The 19,543-nt window shown below is 38.3% G+C and overlaps 1 protein-coding gene across 1 annotated transcript in view; it reads right to left on the bottom strand.

Annotated features, from left to right (window-relative positions):
- Positions 1-19,543, bottom strand: part of DOCK3 (dedicator of cytokinesis 3) — a 220,575-nt gene that overhangs the window by 102,368 nt on the left and 98,664 nt on the right. Inside the window, exon 10 of the mRNA XM_054216455.1 lies at positions 5,041-5,122. Coding sequence (XP_054072430.1) covers positions 5,041-5,122 — 82 coding nt within the window. The remainder of the gene's footprint in view (positions 1-5,040; positions 5,123-19,543) is intronic.

Below are 19,543 nucleotides of genomic sequence, written 5' to 3'. Positions count from 1 at the left end.
GAAGACAAAAAGGTATTATTGACCCTGACAAATCTTTATTATTAAAAAATACTAAATTAAGAAAATAGAGTACTTGTCAATAATTCGTTAATGTGGCATTTTGCATTCACGTGTTAGAAGCTGTCTTATTGCAATTTCCTTGGCATTTTGTACTTTTTTTCTGATAACATTATAAACAGAGATCAACTTTCCTCCCCCACATTTTTTTTAAATTAGAAGAAAGATCTAAACATTTCTTCCTAAAAGCATTAGCATTGTTCAACAAGTTTTCCTTATGCTACTAACCTCCAAGGCAAGAAGATTTTAAACAGATAACATGCACTGTGAGAATATTCATTCATGTTTTAGACTTGGATGCAAAAAGGCTCCTTGTGCTCTCCAGCACTTCACTTCCCCAGTTCACTTCACTCCTCCCCGTACACTGAGGCAAAGGACGTCACCTTTTTGGTTTTTTACGTATGATTTTACAAACAACTTGAGATGATGGCTACGTGCTCATGTTTCTTCACTTTTCTCTTTCCAACTGAATGAAGATATCCATCCCAGTGGTAACAGTCACCTCCAATACGTACAGTTGTGTGGGGAGAACAACACTGGCAGATTCATCTACACACAAACGTACTTTGGCCTTCTAATACTAATTTCTCTTTTTTTTGAATACAATGCAAAAATCAACTGGAAAAATCTCAGATTCAGATAAAGTCTTGTATTTTTCTTTAAAAAAAAACAGAACTACATGGTATCAAAATCACTGTAAAAGGAAATAATGCAATTTTTAAATAAAGGGGGAGAAAATTTTAGACTGTGGACACCTAAGTTCTGTCATTCCTAGTTTGAACCAATTTGGTGAATTAAAAATAATATTTTTCTGGAAGCTAAAACACGAACTTTAATTCACACAGCAAATTTCTTTCCCGTGTGGTTTGAGAATCCAAATCTCAACAACTGAGATTATGATGGTAATGCACATAAACACTGAACCTGAGATGACAGTGAGATACAGCACAACACAATCCAGGCACAGCGACTGAGAGCTAGGCATACAGAGAGTTTACTCTAAGGAGAAGTTTCAGTCCCCTTCAAATAGCGTTATATTGCTAAATTACAGCAGGCAAGTAATAAATTAATGTCTGTATCTTCTTACTCTGTTGAAAAGGAGCACTGTATCTCCCTGGGCTGTATATGCAGAGTTGCAAATACGCTGTTTGGTATGCTCACCAGCTAGCAGAGCGTGTCTCTCTGGAGCCAAAGAATTAAGCTATATAAATCTTCCTTAGTGTTTTCTCCTCAAGTCTTATTTTGCTGCTGTGTGAATGAGGGAACATACTTTCTAGGCTTTCTTCATCACCTAACATACCAGGGTAGCATATGGTAGGCTTTATCTTGCACGTCTTGGAGAAACTGGAGTTCCGCGATAAGAAGGGATTTGACATAGTTTTAATCTCAGTAGCACCTGACAGTACATTTCAAAAAGAAAAAAAACCTTGGAGGTAGTACTTAATACTCTAGAGAGAAATAGATTCTTGAAAATACCTGTGATTTGACAGGGGGAATTTTATTATACTATCAGATTACCAATTAACAGCAATTTAGAGAACTATTTTTTCAAAGGGCAGCTGTCAAAGTATCAGAAAATGGTAGGGCATGCACATATTGATGGGTTCACACTTTCGTCACTTTTCGATTTCACAAAAAATATACTGTGTCACAGTCAAAAGACAAGAAATGTGGGCCCAGATGGCCTTGTATTTCATTTTGTACAGCAGAGGCTACTTACAAGGGGAGAAATTCTTACTATGACAGGAACCAAACGACCAAAAACCCCTGTGAGGAAGTCTGCAGATAATTTCTTTGCAGAGAATCCATGCACATGACTTAGGACCCAGAAGAGGACAAATTACATTTAATATTTGCTCCTGTGCAATATAAATAAATCAATTTCCAGAAAAGTGTTTTTAGCACTGCATCCACAGGGGGTTTATTTCCCTCATCCTTCTGAGCTTCTTAAATGGTACTGGTTGATAAACAAAATAATTCCATAATAATTCTAATTGCATGGCTTTTTAGACAATCACCCGTAATCTCCTCCCTTCTTCTCTCCCCCCCCCCAGTATTAGGTATGGAAAAGAGTTACTCTATAATAATGGTTAGTTCTTTACAATTTTGGTTTCTATAAAGGTCTAATTGTATGTTAAAAAAGCCCCAACCACCCCCACCGCCAAAACAGTGGAATCAAGAATACCTGGCTGCTGCTCATTAGTTGTTTAAACAACTTTACCAAATTCAGTTGCCAGCCTCATAGGCCGCAGAGAGTAAGGTATTTAAGAAAAATAGCAAGCTTATACTGTGAAGTTCCATTTTAATTCAGACACCGGAATGTTTCTAAAGCGTGCATAGGCTGAGGTTTGCTTGAGTGAGCTTTAATCTTCAGAGGAAGCAGTTTCTCACCTCTGGTATGATGTGACAGCAGATTAAAAAACAAAACCTAAGTAAATTTGATATCCTACACAAGGAGACAGCTGAATGCCTAGGAGCAACAGAGATAGCAGGAAAAGACAGGGATACCTTGAATTATCTAAGATATGGGGCTTCTTGCCTCTGGGAAAGATTAGTTTTACAAAGATACTGCAGGGTGCAGGGGAGGGTGAGGAAATAACTAGATTTAAAGGCAAGACTAACACGAACTTGGGAAAAAACCTGAAAATCATAGAACTATCTTATTTTGGAATAGTTTCATAATTAAGAGATTGTGATAAGAGAGAACGATTGCAGACAAAATAGTTATTCGAAAAGCTATTATTTGTTGCTCCTTTGCTACGTACTTTGGAAAGTTCTTTGCATACATTGATGAAAAATATTGTCCCAGAAATGTGCAATTTTTTGCATAGATTATTTTCCCAATTATTGTAATTCCTGTTACGTAGAGCATACATTCTACCAGAGAGAGTGACAGCCAACAAGTCTAAGCATCTCTGAGAGCTGATACCGAGGCAGCTTTGGTATTTCTGTATAGTTAAGTGGAAAGGTAGCTCGGGAGAGATCTCTGGTCAGCAGGACAGGCGCCATAGAGCAGCGTGAGTCTGCAATACTCGGGGCTGGCCTCTTTTAGACTAGGGTGGCCCCATTCATAATATGCAGCAGGTCTCTTCTGGAAAGACGTTACGCCCTTGGCTGTAGCGTATCATGATTCTTTTTGTATTTTTGAAACCGTGTAAAGATTGGTTTGCGGGTCACCAGAGCAAAACTGTTTCACACTATCCAGAAAACAGCATGAAAAAGACAGAGGCTGCATGACCCCAAGGAGTGTGGCATCAGTGCAGAGGGGGAAGTTTGATGGTGAAAACCTTTTTACAAATGATGAACCTCAGGGGCCAGAAAGTGCCAAACTTGGTATGAACTCGGCTGTGCTGCTTTTGGGAATAATCTGAGCATTTCTTAATCCTATACTCAACCCTTCTGCACGAACCATAGACCAGTACTGAAGCTTGCTCTCCCTGGCCACCCTTCTCTTAGAAGAGAAAGACATTTGGTTTTGAGTTACCAACAGCAAAGACATCAGTGCCAAGGACAACACTAAGACACTGTTACCTCTGCTGACATTTAATCAGCTGATAGCACCTCACTGGTACCAAAACCAGAACTGCTAGTGACGTCAGCACCAATGTCAGTGCTAATTTTGCATTGACCTGCATCTCATATCCAGATGGAGGCAGAACTGAGCATCCTTACATCTGGCTAGATATGCTCTGCTCCTTAAGAGGAGAAATTCAGCTATCTTCTTGAAGGAGAAAAGGGAATGGTGCTGGGGACCACATCTATTTCAGTGTCCAGCTCTGCGTGACCTTAGAGGTCACATTGCCAGAATTAAACCTTAAACCAAAGCTGTCTGCTATATTTTTTTCTTCAGTGGAGGTAGAGTACGGTATTTTTTTCTTCAGAGTAGGTAGAATCTCTGTCAAAGAGATTCTAGCATGTGGACCAGCTAAAGGTGAGTCACGATGGAAGGTGTTTATCACACTTGGGATCTGAAATTCCTTACAGTTATTCTGTGATGAGCTGTTAAGTTTCAGTGTCTAGATTTCCATATTCTTTCTGAGAAGAAGTGACAGATAAAATCATGGTCTGACATGTAATTTTGAGGCAGTTTTTAACAGAACTTAAGACCAGTGCAGACTGGATATTAAAGCCTGAGTGTTTTGAAACTATTTTTTTGGCATAACCAAAACCATAAAGTTAGGCAAGAGGTGAGTCTGAAGAATTAAAAAGGAATTAAGTCCTAGCTGGCTATGCCACTCCCAACTAAGGTATCATCTGGTAGGAGCCACAGATGGATATTACTTATCCTGTCTTTCTGGCACAGACGGTTCAAGACTGATGGTGCAGTTGGTCGTACCTGCTTTGCGTCAGGATGGGGTAGCTATTTGCACAGACCTGCTGTAGGTACTTCGCAAGGCACACTGTTTCCTTTATTACAACCAACCCTCTGTAGCTCAACCTGGCTGCTGCTTCTGCAGCACGTCCCGGTCTCCTGTTCCATCACACACACTGTGCTGCCGACCTGGGAGGCCACTGCTGCACCATCTACCTGCGGCTGCCACACAGGCTCTTGAGCGGCCCGTGACAAAGATCCGTTTGGAGAATTCTGGTTTTGTGTGCGTGTGTGTGGTGTTGTAGTTGTTTTTCTAACTTTGATTCTGAAAAAAGTGCCTTGCTTTATATTCAGGCCAACACAGGTTTGTCCTATGCCCTGTTGTCTAAGAGTATAGTACATGCAATGAAAATATTCAAAATTTCAAACTATAAGCAGGAAAAAATGCACTTAAAAGGAAGTACTTCAGAACATTTACTTAGCCATAAAAATAATTTAGATGTATGTCCATTTTCTTATGTTAACATTTAATTATAAACATAACAAAACTTAGAAACAGCTTCCATTCTACTCAACATATTGGAAAGGAAGAATTGTTTTTTTCCCCCTGAGGGTGACTACATCTACAATTATACTACTATAAGGGAAGAAGAAAGGGAACGGACACGTACTGTGAAAAGTGCACACATTCGATCTATCTTCTCTGGATTCCTGGGGCCTCCGTTCTTGTTTAACCTCACCATAAACCTCTCACTAAAAAGCAAACAACATTAAAAAAAATAAACAAGAGTTTCATGTACACACTTCAACATAAAAATACAGGTAGATATGTTGTTCGTTTTTTTTTTAAAAGCTGCACTAAGTATTTAAATTTTTTAATTCCCAAAGCATATGAAACAGTACTCTCTGATCTAGATAAAATTACATGGAATAGCATAGAAGACTTTTAATAGCAATTACTTTGCATGTAAAAACATCGTGTTGATGCATATTCATGATGCAATAACATTAAAATAATGTGAGTATATGAAGCACAGGATCTGAACACATTACAACGACTTCAGGCAAAGGCTAAGCTACACTCGCTGAGGCGTACACTGCCTTTGGTAAAATGGAGTTCATTAAAATCCACTCAAAACTAAAAGTAACAAGAATACCAATTAAGCAATCTCCTTCAACATATACTATTTATAGAAGCAATACACTAATTCAAACACATTCAATGGATAGAACCGCTTATCAATCAAATTAAACCACCCTATTTCCAGCAAAACCAGTGTGTTTAGCCAGACTGCAAAAGAAATACTATGGATGGTAAGCCATGGACGTTGGCAGTATTTCTTCAGACAGAGAATTTATGTATACAAATAAATTAGAGGAGTAAGAGCAATTTATTCACTGTATGTGCAACAACACACCAAGTATCGACCAGAATTTTCTTCATACTGATTCACAGAAATAAAGCAAGAGCACATCATTAAACCTTCTAGTTACATTTCCATTATATCACAGATCCTTTCAATTTGACTGTATCAACTCCAGTAACCTTTACTTGACTGAAACACATTTTTCCAGCATATTACCCACTGTTGGCCTGAAAAATCTGAAAACACAGTACGTCCTGCTTCCTTTGGTAGTTTGCTCCAAAAGGCTATTCATCCCTACGGTTAAACCGCATGGGTTAACATCAGCTTGGAAATGCCTGGTTTCAGTGCTTAGCCACTGCTTTTTGTTACACTTTCTTCTGTAGGTTAAAGAGTCCTTTAGAAAAGCTAATTTCTTACAGGGCAGTGATATCAGTCATTAAATATATTATGCAATCAAATACCTCTCCAAACAAGTAAGCAATTTAACACTGTTAAGAAATTCAAGAAGACGTGCTGGAATCGTTTTATAGAACTTACCCATAGTGCAATTTTTCAACACCATTTCATGAACAGTTCTAAAAATGTAAGTTTGTAACAGTCTAGTACTGGTACCACCTACACCGTAAATACAAATACACGCATGTGTATTTCACACATATGAAATCAAGTCCCTACTAATCCTAACTGTAATTTATCAAGCATCACATATTGGCCTTTTTACTGCAGCATTACGCTGCAGGTTCATCTGAAGCAACCTGACCATTATTATGACAGATATATTTTCAGAATTGCTACTCCTGGTGGAACGGTCCCTAATTCTGTAAGCATGACTCACACACCTTGTTCTACACCTTTGCATGTTCATTTGCTTCAGTTTATCTTGATAAGCAATCCAGACCATGCCCTCTGGCTGTTCCACTCTCCTTGTTCCTCACTTTTGCTCCAGTCTCCAGGTATCCCACAACCTCATTCAGCGATAATTAATTTGCAACAGATGCTTGTGACCTCAGAGACTGCTAACATGCCCCAAAGAAACACACAAGAAACAGGTATTTGATGATTCTTTACCTACAACTACTTTCCGAGATGTCAATTAGTAAGTTAAGAATGTTCTAGCAAACACTTTAATGATATGGTACAATCTATTCCTTTGGTAAGAATTCTACGCTGTATTAAGTGGAGTGCAGTACCATACTACAACTTCAGCACATCACAGTAACAGTTACATTACAACAACATTACGCCTTCATATTTACCTCTATCTACCTAATACACAAATCACAAAAAATGAAGACCTATTTTCAATAAAAACACATCAAACACATTCTTAACCTTTATCATTAACTCAGTCTTTCGCCCGGTATTTCTCTGGTGACTGATCGAGGCTGTGGAACAGGCAGTAGCAAGCAACACAAGCAGGGTGGCCAAAGCGGTTGCTTCTCCCAGCTGTTGGCCTCAGCCCTTTGCTGCTCCTGCAAAAGGGCCACACAAACAGGACCTCCAGCACTACCCAAACAGTTACCCTGTAGAACTCTAAATATTAACAGAAACCGAAGCGGGTGTCAGTTCAGCAGCAGTTACAGCTGCTGGCATTCAGCTCTCCCTACTCAATGAACTCCAGGAGAGGAGCAGGCAGGACAGTTACAGGGATGCCCACAGGTAAAATCTGGTTAATACAGGGAACAAAGCAGAAAATAACTAACTTTACCATCAATTTCCAAACAGGAATCATGCTTTATATCATTAAAAATATGTAGTAATTTCAAGAGATATCAACTCACAGCCATGTTCTTTCTAAGCCGCAGCAATAAACATCAATATTTCCAATGCCTTCAAAAACATTGCTTAGGGAGACTTTAATTTTAATAAATCCATTTAATTTTAATCCTTGAATCATTTTAATTGTAAAAATCTTTCATTTAGAAAGATTAGCATGTAACATACATTTAATTTCTGCTACTAGTGTAATTTGTAAAACGTCTCCTTCCACAAAGAAAAATAAATTCCTTAAAGAAAACAAAAAACTATCATGACCTACAGAGCTACAAAATTACTTCCATAAAATAAACATTGGTCCTCTTTAAAACTGAACTTGAAACAACGACAATTAAGAGACTGCAGTTTATTTGTTAAATGTAAATTTGCCAACACCCTCTACTAGTAAACTGAAAAACAATTACTATGCCTTACACACATTAACCACGTCCCATTTTTAAGGATAAGAGCACAAAAGGGATCAATGCTATACAAACGAGATCTCTGGGAAACTATTCTTTCACTTGTGCTGCTGGGAATGTAATCCAGCCACCAAACAGGGGTGCAACAGACGAACAGAAAGCTAATACACGCAGCCTAGGATCAGGAGGAAACCAGGCAAGCAGCAGCCTGCCAGCTGAAGATTATGGGCAATATTAATCACGTCTGCGGGGAAAAACGTATTTACTGGTGAAGATGTCCATCCAAAATCAAAGTGTAAATCAAACCTGGCTCACTCATATTTGCCTGCAAGTACCCTATATAATAAACACCTGGAATATCCTCGCTTTCATTACACTAGTCAGATCCAGGCCGGTTCTCTTAATTCGGAAGACAACTGATGTTTTGAAAGTAAAACAAACCACTAGCAGAGCACCAAGCTCTTCTGCACGATGAAATGCTATTTACAGAAAGGGAAAAGAGAAATTTGAAAATGTACTGCTGACTATTTTCAAATTCTGGGATAAAAATAGAAGAAATACGTACTACTATCCAATATTACAGAAGCAGAAGATGCTGGTCCACAGATAAACTGAGCTGAGGGCAAAAATAGACAAATGGTAACAACAGCCCTCCATATGAAAGGTCCATCTTACCCTACTATTCTGTCTCCAACAATGACCGGTAGCAGATAATTAGGGAAAAAATAGAAGAATAAAGAAAGCACACGGTAATACTCTGCTGATATGTATATCGGCTTACAACAAAGTGAAACTCAAGAATAGCAGCAGCATCTTTAGTAGTCCTGGATATACCGATCCCAGGAAAGTATTCAGGCCACCATGCTTAAAAAATTCTGACTAGCCATTTACAGACTTACTATTAGAGAATGAACTTTATAGTAATTTATAATATATACATATGTACCATACGTACCATTATATAACATAAGAAACTAAGAATTAAAACTCATTAAATGGAAGTTCTTCAAGAAATAATGTTAACTGCTCTTTTACCTCCATCGATCTCAAGCATAATGTTACATATTATATTTTAAGTAAGTTTTACATTTTTGGATTTCCAACATAGGTTTTCTCTGAAAAATTCTTTTGGCGCTAATGAGCATTTCATTTTCATAACTGAAGTTGAATACAACACTGTCTGCCACAGAACCCTGTGCAGGACGTTCCTCTGACAATGGCAGAGAAGGGACTGTCAAGTCTTTGAGCCGAGATGCCTATTTATATTTGATTCATTACCAAAAGTTGTATTGCTTAGTCTGCTTTCAAAACATCCAGAGAAAGACATTCTGGAGGTTCATTTGATAGTCTCTTGCCAGGCTTTACTCCATTAACAAGTGGAAATCTTTCAAAATTTGCAATTCACCCTTTTTCTTGTTATAGCCACAGAGAAAACCTGGCTCCTGTCCCTGCATTCCAGTGCTTTTCAAGAACTGAAGCAGACCACCATCTTTTTCACCTGTCTATTCATCAATTGTTCCCTTATTCCAGCACTACCCTCACTAACAACCTTTAAATTCCTTCCTTTAATTTCCAGTCCTCCCTTGAGTCCTCTTGAGCTTGTGCCACTAAATAATTAAGGGGACTTTGAGGCAATGGCAGCATTTGAGAACCCTGGAAGATGAAGAGGCATTCTGTCAGAGGAGAGATCCACCAACAGGACAAGGAGAACGAAAAGACAGCAGTGCTAATAGGCAACCTTAAAAGACTAAGCCACCTCAAGTTCTTCCACCTTTCCTTGCAGGTCATTTCTCCTAAACTTACACTTTTGTTTCTCATCTCCAGAATTTCTCTAATCTTTGGTATCACTGTTCAAGAACAGTTTACAGTCTAAATATTCCACTAAGGTCTCACTCATGCTGGTAATGTTAGTATATCCTGGAATGGGACATGAACGTTTTTACACTGTTCACCCACGTTATGCACTAGTTAGTCAGATGTTCCCTGTTTTACAATTGCAAAGCTATTCCTATGTCAAAGGAAACCTGTTTTCGATGATCTGAAGAGCCATTGCCTTCAGCTATCATTACAACTCCTTTTTTAGACAGATACACCCGTTTAGGGTCAAGAAACTTAACGGGAATTCAGTCACTTAGTTTCTTATTTTGGGAGCCACTTCCTTTGAAGGAATTCAGTCTTCAGTGGGTCTATTTCTCAAGTTTATCTTCTGCACAAAGCCAAGAGCATGCATAGTATCTATACAACGTTAAAGTCCAGTTTAGTAAGACCAAAATGTCAAATCTCAGTAAACTCCATATGGAAATAATTGCCCTAGTTAGTACGCATTAAGCACTATTCTTATTATAACTGACTATACTCTAATTGCTTGAAGAAAACAGACACATGCCACTGTGTTAAAAAAAAAAAACAACTCAAATACATCATAAGAAAAACTTAAAAACCCAGTAGTTATTAATTGCCAAATGAGTGGTGGAAATTATGTTTGGGGAGGCACTGAGCACTTGATGCAATCTGACTGGCTGATCAAACTACTGTCAGAAAGAAATAAAAATAATAATTTTCAGCTATTCTGAAAATACACAGAAACCAGTTCTCTCTTGCATAAAATTGGAGATAAGAAATGCACCAACACAGAGAAAAGGATTAACATTTTACCTTGCTGAGTTCAGACCTAAGATGCGCCACACCAGTAGCAGTATCTTAAACAAAAGCTCATTTATTCCTCTTGTTGCTACATGCTATAAACAATCTTCAATTACTCTAACTGCGCGATCTCCTCCTGTGCTAACTCGCATCATAGTGAAACCACCTCTTGTGCAGCGATAAGTCAGGTTTTACAATCACTCGCATGATTAGCAAGTGCTAAAGCTACTCAAATATAAGAAACATTGCTCTGATAAGCAAAGTCAAATAGCTGCTTGTTCTTTTACGTGAAAGGAAGAAAAATGAAAGAAGCGCAGTGTCTCGCTTCTTGGCTTCCTTGAACTGTCTGAAAAGCAGGACCATACTGAACTGACATCTGTTTCTGCAAAAAGGAAGGAAGCAATCAATGGTGTGGGACGGTACATTTTCAGCATGAAGGAAGGGGCAAACAGGGACGAAATTTACTGTTGGGTGAGCAGGAGTGGCATTACGCCTGTGGGGAGTTTTTGTTACTGAGGTTGTTTGTTTGTGGGGCTTTTTTTGCATAACATGCGAAGATGACAACAAAGGCCTGGCAAAGAGCTTGGAGTGGATTAGCGAGCTCCCTTGTATTAACTCATTGGTGGGTTTAATTAGTGTGGGGTTGCGAGGCAAATATCCTGACCGTGTATCAATTTATGAATGTAGGTACAGCATTAATAGATGCACAGAGCCAAAGCAAGGGTAGTCTGTAGAGAGACTACAGATCACTTTTCTGTTTGAATTCGAAACCGATGATAAAGAACACAGATTTTAAAAAAATAAAATTCTTTAACAATGTATAGGAGATCGGTTTTCTGAAGCAGAGACAGTGACGCATTAGGGCATCAATCCCCTTAAGCAGAAACCTCACATCTTGTACCTTTCCCTTGCCTTAAATAATGGTTTTGTAGCCATTTCTCCCAGAAACAAATGCCTCTTTTACCCTCTCCATTCCAATATGCCACGAAAAGGGAAAAGGTACAAATTTGTTCCCTTGTTTTTCTTATTTTCCTCAGTGCTTCTTATGTCCAGAGAAGAACTGGGGGAACACTGAAAAACCCCAACATTTTTACAAACATCTCAGTCCTTTCTCAAAAGCTGTATTTAACTGGGTTTTCAGAATCTAGCATTTGACTGATCACTCCTAAGAAGAAAGGTTATTTTTAAAATATATATTGGTCCCATAACATATGTGCCAGTGCAGTGAAAAGAGTCATATGGTAATGTAGACAGTCATACAATAACTTCTATTTTAGTCTTTGATCTTCTTTCAGTGTCTCCCTACGTTTCTTTCTCACTCTTCTAGTACCAAGTAAACCCCTACCTGCACACAAAATAAAAATTTGTGAACAAAAGTCTGAAAATGCTGTCACGGTGGGTAGCAGGAATAAGCTACGTAGAAAGTCCTTTCATCACGCTCAGTCCAACCATTTAAGAAATGTTGATAAGCGTGATATTCTTTAATTTCTCAAAAAAAAAAGTCTTTTCTTTTAATGAATACTAATACACCTGACAATAATTCTAGAATAAAATTTGAGTTGGCATATGAATATCAGAAGCATTTTAAGATGGTACCACAAAAGCCCCATTTTTTGTCCCAGACAAATCTTGAGAATAAACTCTATGCACTGCAAGCCCGGGTCACCCAGGACAGACCTCAGAATAAGCTAGTCATTCCCCACGACAACAGAAACCTTGCCAACATTTGGCTTCAAAATATTGCAGTCTTGCTGTGCACATCACATTTTGGGCAGTTTACTTCATCAATGCCATGTAATGCTGCATTCTTTCTACCACTGTGTGTACAAACTCTACAAGGACAATATGTTGACCAGGTGAATAGAATTACTTTAGGAATTGCTGGTATTTGACCAACATATTTTCTTAAAGCTGCAAAAAAAGGTGCTTGTTTCAAAACATTCACAAGTTAGCAGAGAAACACCATGAAAAGAGATTCCTGGGTTTGGTGGGAGGGCGGGAGAGGGAGAGGATGAGATGACTGAACTCCAGTCTCTAAACCCTACGGTTTCCACAAGCTAATATTTGCATGAATTAACTTGGGAAACTGTCCCCTGTACCAGAGGGGGCACTGAACCAGCACAGCTCTCCAATTGCCTGTGTGGTGGCAGAGAGACAGCCCTGGCTGTACTGCCCCGACTTGCCATTTCTGCCGCACCCTGCAAGACAGTAACAACACTAACTTTACATATGATCAGGAAAAACACAGAATTTTATTTTCATTCCATTTGCCAAATTTGTCAAAATCTTTCTCATGTTTGTCAACTGCAAAAACATTACAAAATGGGTCACTATGGGGCAGCATCGTGTCCCGATGCTTTCGAGAACACCCTGTAGAAACTTTCACAAAAGGAAATAAGTTTCACAGCAGGACTTTTGAACTTCTATTTCAACCAGATGGTCTCACATTCATGAAGAAAGCACACGTGTATTATCAACATTTCAGTCATTCCCCACTGTCATAAATACTGTGTCGATTTCTTTCTTGAAAGAGGATTTAAGCAGTAAGAGAAAGGGCTGCTAGTGAAGTACAACTGTTCATGACACCTACGTAAGTACATGAAGAAATGTAGAAGTAAAGTCATGATCAAATGGTAAATAATGTTGGCTCCTCCTAAGAGCTGAAGTCCCTTGTAAAGGCTGCTTTGGGGAAAGATCGCAAATACTTCTAAGAAAGCTTCCTTTTTAGGAAAATATTTCAGAATGCACTTAGATACTGCATTGTGCTTTGCGATGCAGAACTCCAAGATGATAAGGCAATTTGTTTGCAGTCCATTTAGGAGTATCCTCTGTAAAAAGCTTTTCAAGTTTATTTTCTGTTAATCAGGTTTACCTTTTAGAGTTGCTAATTTTTGCTCGTCCTCTTGAAAAAAAACAAAACAAACCTAAGTCCTTAATAGCTGCTGTAAGACTGACCTAATAATAAAATCTCCCAGTGCTCCACAGAGTGAGTCTTCAGTTCTCAGTTTAAGCACGAGAGTAAGTCAAAGCATATGTACAGAACGATGCCGTGTCTGAATTCCCATTTATAATGTAACCCACCAGCGTATCCTAGATCCCATGGCACAGCAGTATTTGAGCAATCCATCATCGACAGGGGTCACTCCCGAACCACTGAGACAGAACGATCACCTCTGCTGAACTTTCAGTTTGCATATTGTCTGAACAACGATTCATGCACTATTTAGAATCTTCCTTTTCAGGCAAGTGCTCATGGTGTGTGTTTGGTTTTTCCTTCTTTCTTTTCTTTTTTTACGGCAGGCCAGGAGGCAGAGGAGGGGGGTCGTTCTTTCATGAGCTGCCTTATCCAGATGATCTGCAATAACCCCAGTTTCAAAAACAAGTGAAGAAAAGTACACTGCTTTGGTTTATGGAGCGTATTTTATAAAGACGTCTTGGAGAAAAGAACACCAAATCTGTGAGGGAAATGAATCTGGCTCTGAGAAAACGGCTCCAAGCAACGCAGTTTGCTTCCCAGCAAATTCGGGCTTAAAGCTCATGAATTATTAAGTTACCACATTGGCTAGAAGCCCCGGGGGAGGATTACAGAGCTTACAGTAAAACTGTTACTGCAAACACTGGGTTTCCATAGAAACAGAAAATAGTGAAAATAAGTACCTGTCATTTCTCTCTACCACATTCAATGAAAAACCACCATAATGCTAAAAACATTATTAAAGCTTGCAGGAGAAAGGTAGCTAAGCCCCAATTACATTCTCCTTGGGTTCTCATGAGTCTGCCACACTTGAACATTTGACACTGTCATTAGTATTTTTTTGTTATTTACATCATGAGAGGTACATATTCGTATTCCTGAAAGAAATCCTCTCCATTAGCTAGAAAAAGGTTCCACTTCCAAAAAAAGAGATGTTAGTCATATAGTGTGATTTTAACTCCTGAAAAGAAAGCCAGACCAATCCTGCCAGGTGGTATGTGGGAAATGCTTCAACCATCACTGTAGGGAAGACTTCTAATTTTGGATTACACTTAGTTCATAGAATGAGTATTTTCTCACCATCTCTAACCTGGGAGAAGGTACTGGTTCTGAGGTCTAACACAGCAGTTGTCTGATATAATTCTTGCTCTACAAACCACATATCCCCATTATTTGACTTTGCACAGGACAATTTCAGAGACGCAGAACTGTTTTTTGACAGTGAATTTTGCAACAGAAAGAGCTGGAGTATGAAGAGTAGTATTCATCACACTGGGCCTTCCTACAGACAGAAAATTACTTGCAATTGCTTTCTCTGAGCTATGTAGTTCACCTAACATTTTAGCAATGTATACTTGCATCCCGCCAGTCGCCATAGCAAATTCTCTTCTAGCTGTATGTGTTCACGATACATTTTTGTTTTCTGAGCAGAAAAAAGAGAAGAACTTCCAATACCCACAATTAATTGATTTCTTCCCGTTAACTAAAAAATCCAAATACGGCTGCAGAAAAATCTGTATCCCTGCCTATTGCTATGTCATATGTGATCCCCAGTCCAAAAAAAAAAATTTTTGGGAAGGAGGTTGGTGATGGTGAGGGTGGTAAGATTGATTTTTGTAAAAGCTCCTGCTTTATAATAGCGTCATATTAGTAATTTTATTGTACTTTCTAAAAGTTATATGTTGTATCAGAAAGGGTCTTTGTCCCCCTGCTTTATGTGTGCAGTAGACTTCAGAGACCCACGTATTTTCCCTGTTAACTAGACTGACCAGAAGGGCCATTGCTGGGGACAGGAATATTCCTTAATGTTTGCTTAGTGGATGATGTTTTTAATGAAGTTTGTCTTGAGCATGATCAAGAACTGACATCCTCCTTGTTACTATTCCTATGGATTATCTATTGCACAAGAGTCAGAAAAGTACTTTTATTGAAACATTAAAAATACCATCGGCTAAAGCATAGGAGGAACTGATGGAGGACTAGCTATCCCAACAGATCAGATTGCTAGAAAAAGAGGTAAAATTTAAACGATTTTTTTTCATGACTAAGCAGAAGAAAAACCTCATTAGTTGGTAGGCCTAATCCCTAGGAAAATTCCCTGAATATTAAAGAAGTAATTCTGAATGATACAAAGTTTTTTTTTTTCCCAGTAGACAAATCATTATGCTAACAGTGAATGAGATAACTTCTCTATTTTAAAATAACTATAAGGTGGCTGCTATTAAAAACATAACAAATGGAAAGTTTAGCATGTAACTGTACAATTAAATTAAAATATAATTTTCTGCTTCCTCACATAGCAACTGGCAATAGTGGAACACGATAATATTTTAAAGCAATTATCAGGGGATAAATACACACACATTGTAACAGCAGTCCCAGAGCTATTAACCTAAAGAGAGACGCCATGTAGAGAAAGGGATCTTAAGGTCAGTTCCATACTCTGGGAGAGAATGCAGTTAGACTGTTTTGCCACAGCTTTTAATGTGGATCTTCCCACACTAACTAACTTCATTTCTTTTTCAGCTATTCAACTTCCACCATATTCATCTACCCAGGGATGCTGTCTTCCCTTCTTCCGACCTAATTAATGCTTATCTTCCTGTTTATTTTTCACCTGTCCGTATCTTTCCCTTTGCCATTCTCAGCTACTAAGCCTCCCCCTCTACCCAAGCAGCATCTGATTTCTAGAATGCGTAGAGTTTCTACTGCTCTGGTTTGGAGCATGTAGAGTTGCTCTGTACCATGCTCATCCTGCTGTCAGTGCTTTGAGAGGGCTCAAACCCGTAACTCAGTCAGAACTTGTGGAAAATTTGCTATCGCTTTTCCAGAAGTTTGCTTAGTGTTTAAAACGAAAGTTCCAGAAGATTATAATTGTCTGCATTAGGAAGTGTTACAAGAAAATTATTCAAGAAGAAATGTGTAAACATGATGTAATTTTAGCTACACTGTTCTAACATTTTTGAGCAGCTGATAGATATTCCTATTGACAGTTAAAGTCAAGAAAATATGACTAAATGACGAGAAGGACAATGGAGCTAAGTGTCATCAATAAATACACAAAGAGATGAAAATTCCTGTCAAATTTATCAAGGTTACCTTCAGCAACTTGGTATACAGATTTGTATTCTGACATCTGAAACAGGGCTACTGTGCCAGAGAAAACTCCTACTATGGAAAAAGTGAAAATCAATTACCCTACAAGTCCATCATTTCTAAGTCCAGTGTTTCTAAGTGGTGAATTTTGTTCTACTCGAATCTAAACACAGTCACAAAGACCTTCTTTTTACAGCCCCCCTCACCCCCAGGCAGTGTTGCGAACTCATATCAATTCAATTACACTTAGGAGCAGTAATGGAAGTTTAGAAATACTGAAATAGGACAAGACTGTACAAGTGAGCCACAGCTTAAGAAAAGTCTCCCTTTTCTAACGCGCGCACACAGAGGTCAAATCAAACTCCCGGGATGAGTTACAAATGGGAAATCATTATCTACATTACTTCTGCAGTTACCACCCATGGACGACTGCAGAGCAGTACTAACAACAAAACATCGCCACTTAAATTTTTTTCATTCAGCCTTGAAAAAAAAGGAACAGATGATTTTGTTAGATGACTTCGGAATAGCTAAATCCAACTATCACGATACAGATTCACAGCATTTTTTAGTCCATAATTATGTTTCCAAATCACATTTCTCTCCCGAGAGCTGCTTTGTCAATGGCACTAAATTCTTAAGACAGAAGATGTGAGACACTGTGCTACTCACATTCTCCCTGACATCCACCCACAAATTCAGAATATTTTCATAAAAACCATCTTTCCGTATCACCTATTAGCAATAGCATTAAAGAGCAAGGTTGTGTTTTCTCTCATTTTGCCTACTGCTTTTCAATTTTAACACAGAAATTCATTTCAAAATTACCAATTTCCTAGCTCTGTACTGAAAATTGGTAGCTGGGTAGAAGATACACTTCTACACATCTAATATTTTAAAATCATTGTGGGTCTCTGTTTTCTCACATTTCTGCACGTGTTTTACCTAGCCATCTGCTGAGAAAGGACGGATTACAATTTTATCCCTCAGTGAGAAGGAAAAGAATGTGAAAAGGCATCTCAACAAACCACAATGAGCTGCTTTATAAAGGGCTAGATGTTAACCTTGTTAATACCTCCACATACTCTGAGGTAAGAGCCAAAGAAGCAAGAGAAAAGAATGAGGCAAGGAAGCTGCTTCATGAACTTAAAAAGATTTTTTTTTTTAAAGGAACAAGGACTATCTCTATAATGCACCGAAACAGTATTAGTTATAAATTAACCATTGAAGGATAAAGCTTTTTTTTTAAAGGATATTGCTTCAGAGCAGACAGATGCTTCTCCCCCGTGTCTTATTGTCCTAGGCAACGCAGAACAGTGTGAAATTTGGAATTTTAAGGTAGAATCTTTGGGGGGAAAAGATTCTGCCAACATACCTTTTCCTAGTTGCAATCCGTAACCAAGATCAGCTTCCAGCATGATGCTGCTAGGAAACTACCAGCTGATATAATATAGTAGAAAAAACTTCTATCTAACAGATTAATTCTAAGAGCAGATGGGATCTTTACAAAAATTCAATCTTGTCTACTATACAACAGAGACCGCACACCATTTATGTTAATATATATATCTTTGGGTTTATTTTAGGGAAAGAGAGGGAGGGACCAAGGCAGATGACTGGCTTATAAAAATATGTATTTTGTTATTCCTTTTGTTTATTCCATACCTTCTAATTGTTTTTCATATGAGAATTTTCCTTACATTACAGTGCAAATGGTTTAACACATATCAGTAAATCAATCTATAGTATAAAAGAATGAAGTATACTCTGGTATACACAGTATTTCACAGTTTTGGACAGGCATCTTACATTACAGCAAACATCTCTCGGGAGCAAATTATATCCTGCCCTCATATCTGAAAGTCCGAGCGCACCATATCTCCAGTCGTATGTACTGTTGTCACTTAAGTAATAAGAAAAAATATAACAACAACATGGTATGTGCTCATTGTGTAAGGTTACAGTTATACAGCACAATTTAGATAAAGCCCAAAGGCACAATTTAGTATGAAGTAAAAAACCAAAAGGTGTGAAATGCTAATCAGTGCAAGTTAATAACCACCCAAATGATTACTACACTGTTACTGTGCCTTCCCTACATTCCCCTCTCATTGCAGTGCTTCATGCTCCCACAATTAAGCTCTCATGAATGATTTTACTTCCATCACTCTTTGTCTTCTCCTTAAAAAAATGAGTATTTTATTTTACAAATAAAATTATTTTAAATGATAATCAGAGGAAGAAATTCTAGTATTTCAATCTGGATGTTTCTCTTATACTGACGACAAAGAAAAAATAAAGGTCTGGAGAAAAAAAAATAGATTTAATTTAACAGTAAAATTATTGAAGGACGGATGCCTGCAAAAGGAAATGAAAGGAATGGTTTGAGAGAAGCACCAAAAAAAAAAAACAAAACCAAAACCCAAACGTTGAAAGGTGAAAAGCTTAGATAACTATTTGATTAGGTCCTGGAGAAACAGAATTTAAAAAAAGGAAATACGAAAAACCTCAGCAGGTAGAATATTGTGCTCTGTACTAGTGCACTCAGAGAGGCATTATGGAAATGAGACCCCTCCAGAAAAAGCGTGGGAATCTGCATACATGAGAACTAGTCACAGCTTTCAAGGTCAATGCGGCATCTTTCCTCTCATTTCACTGTACTGCAAGATAAACGGATCATCAGTGTATAGATTTATATATGCCCTTTAAACCTGATGGTCATCTATGGTTCCCAGCAATTCCCCATGCATTAAGAGCCTTAGGACTCAGCTGGGAAGTATTTAAGCAGAAGGAATATGTGGCTCTGCATTTGCAGGTGCATTTATTTCTCTGCTTCTCCATAAGAAGTTAACTCTTTTCCCCACCTCTGACAGCCTTCATAAAGTCCCTCAAAGCTGCCTAGACACTACAAAACTGT

Source organism: Rissa tridactyla, chromosome 10 (assembly GCF_028500815.1).
Source record: "Rissa tridactyla isolate bRisTri1 chromosome 10, bRisTri1.patW.cur.20221130, whole genome shotgun sequence".
In the NCBI taxonomy this organism is placed as follows: Eukaryota; Metazoa; Chordata; class Aves; order Charadriiformes; family Laridae; genus Rissa; species Rissa tridactyla.
Note: the sequence above shows the minus strand (reverse complement) of the source record. Positions and strands in the feature narration are given on the sequence as shown.